This window comes from Octopus sinensis, linkage group LG20 (genome assembly GCF_006345805.1).
Source record: "Octopus sinensis linkage group LG20, ASM634580v1, whole genome shotgun sequence".
In the NCBI taxonomy this organism is placed as follows: domain Eukaryota; kingdom Metazoa; phylum Mollusca; class Cephalopoda; order Octopoda; family Octopodidae; genus Octopus; species Octopus sinensis.
In genome coordinates, this window is record NC_043016.1 from 26,801,968 (window position 1) to 26,816,129 (window position 14,162).

Sequence of the window (14,162 nt, forward strand, 5' to 3'; positions counted from 1 at the left end):
TTAAGTATGTCTTAAATACAAGAAATTGCATTGTTTCAGCCCTGCCACTGCCATATATTTTTCACCAGGAGATTGTTTGACCTAATAGGTAAGTGTTACACATCCTGGCAAGATTTGAACTCAGAGTGTGAAAGCACTAAATACTGCAAGGCATCTATTTGTTCAAGCCTCTCTATTACAATAATAATAATAATTATTATTATTATTATTATCATTATTTTTAATTTAGGCACAAGGGCAATAATTTTGAGGGGAGGGATGTTAGTCAAATATGTCAATCTCAGTATTTGGACTACAACTTTATTTTAATCAACCCTGAAGGATGAAAGGAAAAGCTGATTTTGGCAGGATTTGAATTCAGAATATAAAGTGATGGAAGAAATACTGCAAGGCATATTGTTTAATGCTCAAACAATTTTGCGAATTTGCCAGGCCTTAATTTTCCTAAATTCATTAAAAGAGAAAAATCTAACTCCAACCCAACAGTAAATGGTTAGACATGCTACTATTTGCAGTTCACTTTTGAAAATCTTTCTATTTCTTTCTTCAAATATTTTAGAACATTTCTGTCCTAACCTATTTAGGATTAACTGAAAATTATTTTATTCTTAAACTCTCTATGCCTATTTGATGCAGAGTATTAAACTTTACATGTCACTTAAATACATGATCCACATCTCGCTTTTAAGATGTGTCAAAATATTTCTCCGTTGTTCACAAAGAATAGAATTCTTCTTTCTTACATAATGTATATATATATATATAAAAAAACTCACAAGCATTATAAAAAAAGCATAATAAAAACAAATAAACAAAAAGAAAACCACCTGGAGGGATGCAATGTATACCATCTACCAACATTTCATACAATCTGGTAGATAAGTATTAAGAATTGGACATGGTAAAATGAATGTCTTTCATTTCATAAGACATTATGAATTTGTTTATTAAAAAAAAGTATGTTCATTGTTATGCAACTTGGAATGGTAACTTTTGTTTTTGAATTGGATTATTTTTTACAATTTCACAAAATCACTTGTATTTTGGAATGTATAATAGTTATTTTATGAAAAACTTCTTAGAATCAGTATTCTGAGACGAAAAAATTCAACATTTTTTTTTTCATGTTAAACAGTTGTCAAAATTTATCAATTTTAATTAGATCTGTATTTGAGCTATTTTATTCATTACTGAAAACTAATTTTATTTTTTGCATATCCTAAGTTTTCTTTCCATCATAACCTAATATTTAATAATAGAATAAATAATTCCCAGATATAAAACCTACAGTAACGAAATAGAAATCACGAATACTTGTGTCAATTTTAAAAAATCAATAAAAGAAAGAGAAAAAAAAGGAAGAAGAAAATCATGTAAATATATTTTTTTTATTTTTCTTCAATAATGTCTAGCAAATTTCAATTTTGTTTTCATTTTTTAGATAAATGAGGAAGGCTACTTTTTACCAATTTTATTTGAAGTTGTAATACTTCAAGAATAGTCTTTAGTGAAAACATGATGCACATTCATTTATGGGACAAAATTTTCGGGCTCAAAGTTTCCCCTTGATTAAAGGAGAAAAAGTACATAAAAAAAAGAACAATGATAACAATAATAATAATTCTGAATGAGGGAGTTAGGGCTGTCCAACAAAACCATTACCTAGTACAATTATTAAATATATTCAATATAGAGCCATAAAAACATAGTAGTGAAGCTTGTTGCTCTATATTAAAGGAAACTGAAGAGTATGTAAATCTAAGGAAAGCATTTTTAAATGAGCAAAGTATCAGTAGTATGAATAGCATATGATAAAATTTTTTAAAGAAAATTTAACTTGCATACCAAATTCCAAGGGGAGATAAATAAGTTTATACATACTGCAGTGTTCTATAGATTAATTTTGAAAAATTAGAGTCAATACATACATTATTGATATCTAGCCAGAATATTTTTTATAAAAATATTAAATTTAGAAGCTTAAAAAATAAGTTTATACTTGTGATAGGAAACAGAAAAGTATTTTTTTAGAAAATATATTACATAATACTAGGGAACAGGAAATAAGAGCATTTTCAAATTAAATTAATGAGTGCATAATGAACGTACTCATTATAATTCATATTTAACAAACTGGACATTGGCATAATTTGCTAAATTGATCAAGTTAATCTGAGAAATAAAATAACTTCTGAAAGTGCTACATAAGCAAAAAGAAATATGCCAAATGAAAAGTGAGTTTACTAATATTTTTCTCCCAACAAATGCAAATGTATTTGTTACCTATTCATTTCAATATTTTGAATCAGTTATTTTCAACAGGTGATCATTGTATAATTGATGAGCCTTTAAAATAATTTCCAAAGTATGAATCAAAATATTTTAAATGAATATACTTTTTTTAATGATATTTAAATTATTTCATTACATGAATCATCTAAATGTCAATGGCAGTTGGATTTTTGGTATATGCATACAGAGTGTAGACATCAGATTATACACAGCAGTTAAGACATTCATTCACAAACAAAAATGTGTTCACAGGGCAAGAATTCACATTTTGGATTTAATATGTTAAGAAAAATTTCATTTTTTTTCGTCATTTGTTTTATTTTTAAAAGCTTAAACTTATGGTAAATTAAACATTTTATTGGATAAATGTGTAAAGTTGATATGGAACTTAAAAAAATAATTAAATAACATTTAATAATTGTAGATGGAATGGAATTTTATGATCATCACAAGCCCAATAAATAGCTGAGTACTTTTGCTTTACAGAATGAAAATTTGATAGAAAAAATACTTTGCTTTAACAAATATGCCTACAGTTGAAAAAGAATATGAATGAATATTATATATAGAAAATACTACTAATTGTCTAGGTTAAGTAAGTTAACAAAAACTAAATGAAACAAAGTAAATTTATTAACCAAGTTTACCAAATGTGTTAATTGCCAATCAAGATACTGTGATATGATGGAAATACATATTATATGAGATCAGTAAGCTTTGATGATGAAGAGTAACAAAAGCATAGAATAATGAGTCTTGTATGTAGATATATTTAATATACATCAATAGCCTAAGCTAACTAGCCATTGAATAAATGAATGATTTGTGTACCCACAAGATAATCCGACAAGTTAATAACAAATACTTACATAAGGTAACTGAAATATAATATATTTTTTTAAAAAAATGAAAATTGGAAAATGATTTTGGAGAATAACAAAATTTTAAACAGAAAGTAAATTGGTTTCAAATTTAACTTTTAATTTTCAAAAAGAAAACAGGTTGTTAAAAGGTATAAAAAAAAAGATGAAAAAAAAATTCAACAGCATTAGGAATTCAGAAAATATAGAATGGAAAGTTGTTGAATTTCCTTTTTTTTTTTTTTAAAGAAAAAAATTTCTTTTCACACAAGTTTATAAAGTTTAAAAGATTAAATAAAAAGGAAAATACAAAAAACAAGCAGTTTTTAGTCTCTCCCTTTTTATACAAAAATCAATGCATACATTTAAAAAACAGAATAGCTATATCTAAATGTTTTGAAGTTTGATACAATTATTAAAACTGAATGCTTAAAAAAAATTAACATTCAGCTAAATAATATGAAAATGATGTCCAATTATAAAACAAAAAAAAAAAAGTATTATCTCAATATTTGAAAACAATAATTTTGATTAAGAATTATTTGAAAATTAATGCTCAATATCATCTAGGTATTTGCTAAATGCGTACAAAATAAATTACAATAATAAAGTAATATTTCATCATAATTTAAAGAAAATTTAGTATAGGCGGGAGGCAGTATGATTATATATTATCATTTTATGTAAACAATTGGCAAATTTTATGAAATACTTCAGAAAAAAAAGAGGGAGGGGGAATTAGGAGATCCACTGTTACAAGTGACCTAAAAATAATTGGACACACATTTCTCACATACAAATAACATCATACTGTCATCAGAGTCAATGCATACATTAATTGGTTTTGTTAAATAATAACCCACAACTGAATTTTTTACATCTGTCTCTCCTGAGCAATACCAACCAATTTACCATATGTACAAGTTTCAGTTATAAAGTTCCAGTCATATAGCCAAAAATACTAAAGGTTTTATGTCACTTATATGAGAAAAGGCAAATTTATTTTGCCCTATCATGGAAGTTTTCAAAAGTATATTCATATACAGTCAAATGTTAAGTATTTAATACAGTCAGTCTTGGAACTTTATGGACATATGTTTGGCTACATACTGCAAGGTCTGTTCAAAACATTGATACTAAAAATAAAAATAAAATAAAAAAAAAAAATTAAAACAGCCATATTCCCTGGGTTCACTTTTGTGCTCCCCCCTACCAAGTTTTAAGCTTGTGAAAGACCATTGCTACATTGACATTTAAGCCATAATGCCAACTGTAAAAAAGAAACTGAAGAATCCTCTGATTCAAATAGATTTCAGAAATGTTAACAGTTTTACTGCAAGGAAAGTGTTTTAAAAGGGGGAAATACAGCAATTATAGGAAAGAATCTTATATTTGTTTTTATAGTGGTTATGGAATTCCATTGACAAAACAGCATATATACAATCACACCCATACATCAAAATATACTTCACAAAATGCTTAAATTTAACAACAAGCATTAATTTGAATATCTGAATATGATGATACATCAATATGCATGTTTTCTTTATAAACTCAGTCACACAATTATCCTTAGAAAAAAATATCAAAAAGTGAAGCTAAATAACATCACTATGATTTGAAATATATCAATTCTTCAATTTCTAATTTATCAACCAAACAAGCAAGCTTCATGTATATATACTAGTAAGATTCAATGTTCTATTGCTGTAATCACATTTCAGAAGATTGATACAAAGTTTAATATGTCATAAATGATTGATAAGTATTGAATTATAAGCATAAGTCAAGGCATTAGCTCCCTTTATATCTTTAGCATACATCGGACAATTCTAACAAGTGAAATGTAATATATGCATATTATAACCATAAGACATTAATGAGAAACTGCAATGTTAAACATTACTTAAATTATTGTGTATGGATTGCTTTAGAAGACTACCCGTCAGCGCAGTACACAAAAGGAAGTTAGAATGCAACTGTTTGCAATGAATAGTTGTGTATAATTATCGAAATTTTTTGTTGCCTAAATATCTCATTGTAATAATTCAATCAACTTAAATTCATAAATAAGCAATAATTTTGAATTTAGTTAATATTATTTGTGCTTTTAAGAGGGAGGGAATGAAAAATATAAATAAAAACATTAATTCATCCTAATGTTATTATTTAAAAAGAAACTATACAATGAGATAAAAAAATAGCAAAAATTTGCTGACACTAAAATGGCAGTACAAATTTAGTTTATGCAATTTGTTCAAAGTAGTCTTAAACATCATTAGAATTATACTTATAAGTGAATATATCAATCGTTTCATTTACTCTATATTTCTTATTTTAAAAAAATGCACAAAACCCTTTCACTAAGATAAATATGTCATTGTAGTACATCTTATGGGAGATTTTATATCTCACTTTCTTTAGATAGAAAATAACAGAATTAGATACATATACCAGTTAATAATAATAATTTCTATAGTAGTAGTAGTAGTAGTAGTAGTAAAAGAATGGCTGCAGAAAACAGTAGTCACTGATCTGCTTGAGATTTTTCTTCTCTTCAGTTTTTTTACACAATTACTTTCAGCTGCAAATTCAAACATTCTATAATCCATATTACAACACATTAGCCACCAAATGTGTACACAAATCATGTTGTTTTTTGTTTTGTTTTTTTCAGTTAAAAAAAAAAAAACGATAATAATCAAAGCTGCAAGAAATTATCAAACTGAAATTTCATAAGTTGAATCATACATGTTACGTGGTTTTTCTTCCTCTTGATAAGCCTCTGATCTTTTGGATGGAGTAGCATGCTGCTTTTCTTTCTGTTCTACAGCCTCACTCACTTCCAAAGCTCGTACAAATGACATAGGTCGACGAGGCACTCTTACCTTATCAGGGTCATATGTCACTGAAGAATATTCCACAGGTATATATCTGTGAGATGGAGAAGAATAATTAACATTGTTACCATGTTCATATGGTGGTTGTCCAACTCCTGTAGAATATTGGTAATGCTGAGGTTTACTTTTATCCAGCGTATATATAACTGGACTTCCTGTCCTACTAAAACCTCTATTTACACTTGACCCCATGTATGGGGGATGTGAAGATCCTGTTGATGGCATTGTCATTTGTGGCCCAGGCGTAAGGGATGTGAATCCATTTGAGCGAGGTGTGTGATAACCTATAGGAGGTTTAGCATAGTTGTATTTAGTAGGACTTGGAGAACTAGATTGTGATTTTACTGTAGGAGAACTGATGGGGGAAACCACTTCAGGCGTGGCAACTGGAGCCTTTTTGTCAGCTGAACGTGTTCTTTGAGGGGACTGTGTATACAAATTACGTGGTGGTATCCTGGGTGATATTCTACCAATATGATTTCCTTGATTAGCTTGCATAGCTGCCCCTACTGATGTTGGATTAGTAGGATCAAAGAGATTGCTGTAGGACCCAGATTGCTTTGGTGGACTTGGTTCACAATCCATTGACTGACTTTGCCTTTCTGTTTCTTCATCTAAAGATAGACTGGCTTGCTGAAACAAGAGCAAAATTTAAACAGTTAAAACCATTTATAAGCATTTTATCTACAATTTCTGAATGAGTAAAGGAGATAAGTATTATTTTCTCTTTTACAAAAGAATTGGGAAAATATGCAAAATTTGCAAAAGATTGTAAATTAGTTAGCATGCTTTTACATTTTGGAGTACCATTTGCAATAAAGAGGGTAAGGAGAGGTTGCCAGGTTTAGTGATGACTGGAACCAACTCAGGACTATAAGTTATTTCACAGTAATAGCTTGAGGTGCTAGCTGGCTGTAAATAAATTTGTTGCATTTTGGAGAGATTGAGCTAGAAGAAGAAAGTAAAGTGATAATATTTTATATGTATTCAGAGGAGAGATGGGGAGAGCAAATGTGGAGTAGTTTATCATTGAAAAGGTCATACAAATTAAAAATTATTGATGCTCACAGTAAAAACTGCAATTATGCAGAATTGAGATTTACAATAAGTTCAGTGTACAAAAGCATCTTTTACTGGTGATCTAATGTATATTTACAAATCAATGTTTAATACAAGTGATTTCTCTCAGCATAAAAACAAATCAGAAATAGCTTTAAGTAATTTTGAACTGGACAAAATATAACTTATGCAATTAAAGAAAAAAGAAGAAACATTAGCTATTTTAAAATCCCTAAAAAAAATCTAATATAAAACTTCTAAGAATTGTAATAAATAAGCAGTAACAATTAAGACATTTGAATATTACTATCAAAATATAATAATAATAATTCTTTAATATAAACTTTCCAAAAGAATTTTAAGTGAATGACATTAGCAATTTCAATAGAATCAGAATCAACAGTGCAAGAAGTTGCCTTACAAGAATTATGAATTTTGTCTTAGGCTATTTTCTTCACCTTCCCAAAGAAACCTACCATAATGATTAGCCAACCTTCTTTTATCCTCTATGTTTTAGTTCATCGTTAAATATTTTCTAGAGAATTACAATGATGGTCACTACAACTTAGAACCTGATTTGCTAAAATTTCAGCATAACTTGAAACATACTGTTGTTTCATACTATTTCAAATCATTCAATCTCATTTTTATCCCTGTTCAAAGAACCAGCAGACAACAGTTTACTCTTCCCTTTCCAAATAGTAAATTCTATCTATTATAAATCCTCAGTAAATCAATAGCATCAATTTTACTAAACTTATCTACTCTATTGTTCAAGGTCACCATTGTAGGGACATTAGTGGAAAATATACTATTGAAACATTTTACACTAATCATTACCTATCCAAAACAGAGGTAACAGACACTTGTTTGATAGTTTATCTGGTAGTGATAGGCTATTTCAGTTTTAGTTTTATACCTCAGTGAAAATACAGATATTTTCATTAAATCTATATAAGAAAGCAGCAAATTTTATTCTGTATAGCTTTGGCGGATACTACATACATGTCCTCATTCAAAGTCACTTGAAAGAAACCTAGCATCTATACAGCAATAGAAATGATGAATTTAAAATTTTCAAAAAAAAAAAAAATACTCTGCTAAAATAAAAACAAAATATAATTCATAAGAAATAAAATTAAGGAATCATCATCATTATCGTTGTTTAACTTCTGCTTTCCCTGCTGGCATAGGTTGGATGGTTTGAGTGGGGGCTGCCAAGTCAGAAGACTGTACAAGATTTTATATATATATATATATATATATACATACAGGGATTGGACAAAATAATGGAAACACTTAGCATCATAGCATAATTTTGAAATATCTATAAAACTGTCAAAAGCTTGTTTGTTTATAAGTTTTTTGATTTATTAGTGTTGCTTAATGTTTTGCTAAAATTGCTGTTTCATTTCAGATGTCATCAGAAAAAGGTAATTAAAATTCATTAAAATGACAGATCTATTGAACTTTCAAAGAGGTCAAATTGTTGGTGCTCGCCAGGTGCTAGCAACAGCCAAAATGTTTGGTGTATCAAGAAGTACTGTTTCGAAAGTAATGACAGCCTTTAAGAAAGAGGGAAAACCTCCTTGCTGAAACAAAACTCTGGAAGAAAGCCAAACTTTCAGATAGGGACCATTGGACTCTTACACGAATTGTTAGAAAGGATCAAAATGTACAGCTCCCAAAATTACTGCAGAGTTTAATGACTACCTCAAGAACCCAGTTTCCACAAAAACTGTTTGCCAGGAGCTGCACAAAACCAGATTTCATGGGAGGGCTGCAATCAGAAATTCACTACTTTCAAAAACAAATGTTGCAAAGTGTTTAGTGTGGAGTAAAAACCTACAGAATTGGTCCCTAGAGAAGTGGAAGAATGTTACTTTCTCGGACGAGTCATCCTTCACCTTTATTTTCGACCACCAGATGAGTATACGTGTGGAGACAGCCAAATGAAGCATTTGACCCAGACTGCCTCCTTCCAGCTGTTAAACACGGAGGATCTGTGATGATCTGGTGGACTATATCTGCAGGCCCAATGGTTTCCTTTCATGGCAGAATTAATAGTCAAGATTATTTAAGCATTTTATCTAATGAAATTCATCCTATGGTTACAGAACTGTTTCTGGAGGGAAACACAATCTTTCAGGATGATAATGCACCAATTCACACAGCTAAAGTTGTTACTGAATGGCACGAGGAACATTCTAGTTGAACATCTTATCTGGCCACCACAGTCCCCAGATCTCAATATTATTGAACATTTATGCTGCATTTTAGAATAAAACAAGTAAGGAGTCGATATCTTCCACCATCATCACTGCTAGAACTGGAGACTGTTTTAGCTGAAGAATGGACAAAAATTCCTTTGGAAACAATTCAAACTTTGTACAAGTCCATAGCTCCTAGAATTCAAGCTGTAATTACTGCCAAAGGCAGTCCTACCCCCATATTAAAATAAATTTGTTTGAAATTTTAAAGTGTTTCCATTATTTTGTCCAACCCCTCTATATATTCAAAACATAACTTGATAAATCTCAAATGAATTTTACCCTGTGATTAGATGTGTTGTCATGTTTTATTCCATTACTGTTGTCCATGAATATTTTAACATCTTTATCAGCAGCAACATAAGTTACTCTTGAGGATTCAAATTGGACAGTTTTTGTTCTTGGTTTATATGAAACAAGCCTGAAAAATAAACAAATATAACATAGATAAATATAAGAATTCAAAAACATTCAAAAATTTTGAAGATAATATAATAATAATAATGAAATTATTGTATACAGTGCTCAGGTGCACCACAACTTGTCAAAAGTGTGTATAAAGCATATGCAGTAATGTACAAATGTCTAGGAAGTGAACATGCTTGCGTGTGTATGGAGGGGAGAAAATTAGGTGTAGTGTTGGCGAATCTCAGGAAGCATGGAAGTTTTGAAGGATGCAGTGCTCCGACAACTAACAACTGATGCCGGCAGTTTGTTCCATGCTTCAGCAACTCTCAGCATGAAAAAATGTTTCCGAATGTCATGGGAGCTGTGCTGTTTTCTAACTTTGTAAACATGTCCACGGGTGTTAGACAGATGGAGTTTGAAAAGGTGCTCTCTTAAAAAAAAAATGCATTAAAATCAGTAAAGCAAAAAATTAGCTACACTACTATCACTGTTAGTTTCAACATCCTAAAGAACTATAAATGCTATAAATATTAGATAATGAAAAAAGCAGTACATTTTTTAAATGAATGGATGAAAAAATTTAGTAAATAACTGACGATATCCATGAACATGGATATTACTACTACTACTACTACTACTACTACTACTACTACTACTACTACTACTACTACTACTACTACAACTACTTTTGAAAGCTTAGATTACAAAAAAGTACATAATTTTGTTGTAGTACAAAAATTTATATAACTTAGTTCTATTTGTGTGTATGTGCTACAAATTATCTCACCTTCCCCCTCAACCACTACTGGTTTACTGGCCCCTATGTATCTCTGACCATCTTCCTCTCCACTTTCATGTCTCTCATTCTCCACACATTCTTGCAACCAACCCATCAATTCCCTTTCTTTCATCTTTTCCTGTATTACTATTCTGCAGCTTTGCACCCTTTCTGAACAAGTTATCACCTCCTCTTCCCTAACTTAATTTCAACTCATATTTATCATCAACCACCCCCATTACCCTAGTTCACCGTTCACTACATTCACCCTACACCTGACTTTCATTTTCATACACTCGCACAACATCTACTCACCCATCCTACCCAGTGTTCTGTCCCCTCTCTCTTTTCTATTCACTTCCTTGAACTTTGAGGGCTCACTCTAACACCTATCATAATTATCTCTCCCTTTTGAGTTTCACTCCAATTGCTCCCACCCTCCTTTATAAAATGTGAGGTAGCCATGTATCTCCTCTACTGTAACAAACTTGTTTCAATCCCTTGTTTCATGTTTTAACCACTCAACACTAGCATAAAGTTGCTCCTCTCTTTACTGAACCCCCATTTAGTAAAGAGTTATATTTAGTCTTGAAAGTTACAAGATAGGTTCACTGGTGGTAGTGTCACAAAAAAAGGATTCATTGCACTCTGTAAAGTGGTTGACTTTAAGAAAAGCATTCAGTCACAGAAACCATGCCAAAGCAGACAATGGGATATGGCAGTTTTCCGACTTGTTGGGTCCTGTAGAACTATCCAGTTCATGCCAGCATGGAAGTTAGATGTTAAATGATGATGGTATGGTAAGTGTGCAGGCATGTGGGTGAGTGAGAGAGAGAGAGGGGAGAGGGAAAACATTAGAATACAGCAAAACAAAAGTTGATCTAAGAAGACATGTTTTTTATTACCTTGGCCATTGTGGACCACAAAGAGCATATTTGCAATTTTTACAGCAACCACGTGTAAATGGATTTTGGCTACCCCTAAATTTTCCAGTCACCTGTTAAAAATAAATATATTATGATACAATGTTTATTTCTGGATAAATTCATGAAAAAAATGAAACACATTAATATCTTTCAAAGAATTTTGTAAATGCAATCAATATTTTATAAGATTTCAAAATCTTTTCGCTAAGTGAGTTTATCAAACGCAAAGAAGCAAAAGAATGGTGAAATACTTTATAATGAGTGGGTATCAAAATGGTAATTGGTGCTCCACCAAGAATATTTAGATGTAGGTATGTTGAAGATTTTTAAAATAAGATTTATGTCAAGAACAATTCATTTTCATGCATGAGTGATTTGCAAAACTTGTTCTTTATAAGTTTATAATAAATGACATTTTCAACAGATTTCTATGTTTTCAACTTCAAAATGGAGATGAAAAAATTTCCATTTTTTTAAAATTTCATTTCCAGTGAATCATAAAGTCAAAAGAATTGAGAATCACTGCAGGAGACACAAATATTTTGTTTTTACATTATGAAAAACAAAAACCAAAATACTATTTTAAATGGCCACATGACTTCCTCAATTTCAAAATCTATTTTGGCAGTTTGGCAAATTATAGAAATCAAATCAAATTCATCTCTATTCTATTTACTTAATATCATGAGAATTTCAAACATTTGTTTTCCTTGAGTTAACCAATTTGGGGATCAAATTATATCCTACCAATTCTAAATTCTAAAGTTTACTTTGTCTTCATTCAATGTATCAATATGTACAATACAAGATTCTCAGTGTGTTACATATCCATTAGAACTCCAAAGAACTAAAGCAATTCACATCTTTTGTTAATCTCTTATTCACCAAAACCTTCATAATGTCCAATTCCTCCTACCAGTTCACAATATTTCCTCATTTCGTATTACTGTCATTATAAGTAGTTCAAGCCACAATCATCTCTTTCAATTACCTTCTAAATTAGATCTTTTTCGATATTCTCTACAAACATTATAGGACAGGTGGCATATTTATTTTTAATATATTATTGCTGAAGAAGCTATTAACTCCACCCAATTATTTTATAGTCTAGAATTAGCTGCACACAATGCTGGACCACTTGTAAAACCCAAAAGGATTAATCACCAACATCAGTAGAGACTCCATCAATCAAGTTAATGATTTCACATATTTCAGTTCTGAAATAGCCTCAACTGAAATGGATGTAAAATTTTAGACCACGTCATAAAAGTTACAGAAAGGGACATGGCTCAATTAATTAGGAAAAGTGTTAAACTAGATGAGGTGCAGTTTGGGTTTGTGCCAAGTAGAAGCACTACTAATGTTATTTTCCTTGTAAGGCAACTGCAGGAGAAGCACTTAAACAATAAACTGCTGTTGACATGGAGAAAACCTTTGACAGAGTCCCTCACTCTAGTGGTCAGTGCAAAAGCTAGTGGGTAGATGAGAGCTGTTGAAGCAATGTACAGGAATGCAGTTAGTAATGGTTCTCAGATCCCTCTCATTTATCATAGTTCTCTAGGCCATAACTGAGGAAGTTAAAAAAGGTTGCTCTTAGGAGCACTTCCTGCAAATTATTTGGTGATTTCACTGCTGCTACTGTCATGTAAAAAACACCCAGTGGTTAGTTAGCATTAGGAAGGGCATCTAACCATAGAAACTATGCCAAAATGAACAGCAGAGTTGGTTGTAATCTTTTGGTTTGCCTGTTCCTGCTAAACTATCCAATCCATGTCAGCATGGAAAATGGATGCTAAATGATAATGACGAGTGTAGCACTGAAAAAAACAATGTTAACATCCAATTTAATAATTATAAAGGTCAAAACAAATAAAATACAAAAATAAAACACTTACTTGCTCATTAGTTGTTCTTCCCCTAGCAACCAGAACTGTATGGAAACCAGTAAGACCAGCAACCGGAATAATTAATATACCAATAATAACCATTACAATAAAACTGAATGTGGTTAAGGAAAAATCAATTTCATACATGTATATATACATACACACACACACATATGTACACAAGGTGCATTTTTTTTTGAAAAAAAAATTTAAAAGCATATTTTAAGAAAATAATCACTCACGATTGTTTTTAAGATGTAATGTTAATACTGATGTTTAATTAATTGTTAAATATTTTCTTCACAATCAATGCAGACAGATTTTAATACGCTAAATTCAATTGTCTTCAGGTGAATTATTTTAATCTAGGATCAGGCTAGGTACTAAATTGAAATCTTTGTTTAGCTTAGCTTTGAACATACAAACACACACGGATGTTCCAAAAATTTCAAACCTGACAACATATTTAAAACACATAGCAGCAACAAAAGAATACATTTCATTTTTATTTTACAGTCAAGCTCTGGAACACTCCTTTTCATTTTCATTTTTTTTTTTTGTGGATAATGTTAACAGTTATGAGGAAATGGCACACTGATGTTTTTAAGCAGCCAAACAAACATCAGTGTAAAAAATTTTACTAATAAAAATATTATCTAAGAACCAATGTAAATATTTTTACAAATAACAATGTTATCTAAGAAACTATTTCATTGTTTGCTTTGACTATAACCTGATTACAGATTATAACTAAAATGCATATTAATTTCAGTTACAAATTTA

General features: G+C 30.4%; 1 protein-coding gene across 1 annotated transcript in view; it reads right to left on the reverse strand.

Annotated features, from left to right (window-relative positions):
- The window catches only part of LOC115222451 (palmitoyltransferase ZDHHC5), a 150,420-nt gene that overhangs the window by 56,428 nt on the left and 79,830 nt on the right, over positions 1-14,162 (reverse strand). The window contains exons 5-8 of the mRNA XM_029792644.2: positions 13,389-13,491; positions 11,473-11,564; positions 9,664-9,802; positions 5,904-6,685 (exon numbers count right to left, since the gene is read on the reverse strand). Of these exons, the coding sequence (XP_029648504.2) occupies positions 5,904-6,685; positions 9,664-9,802; positions 11,473-11,564; positions 13,389-13,491 (1,116 nt within the window). The remainder of the gene's footprint in view (positions 1-5,903; positions 6,686-9,663; positions 9,803-11,472; positions 11,565-13,388; positions 13,492-14,162) is intronic.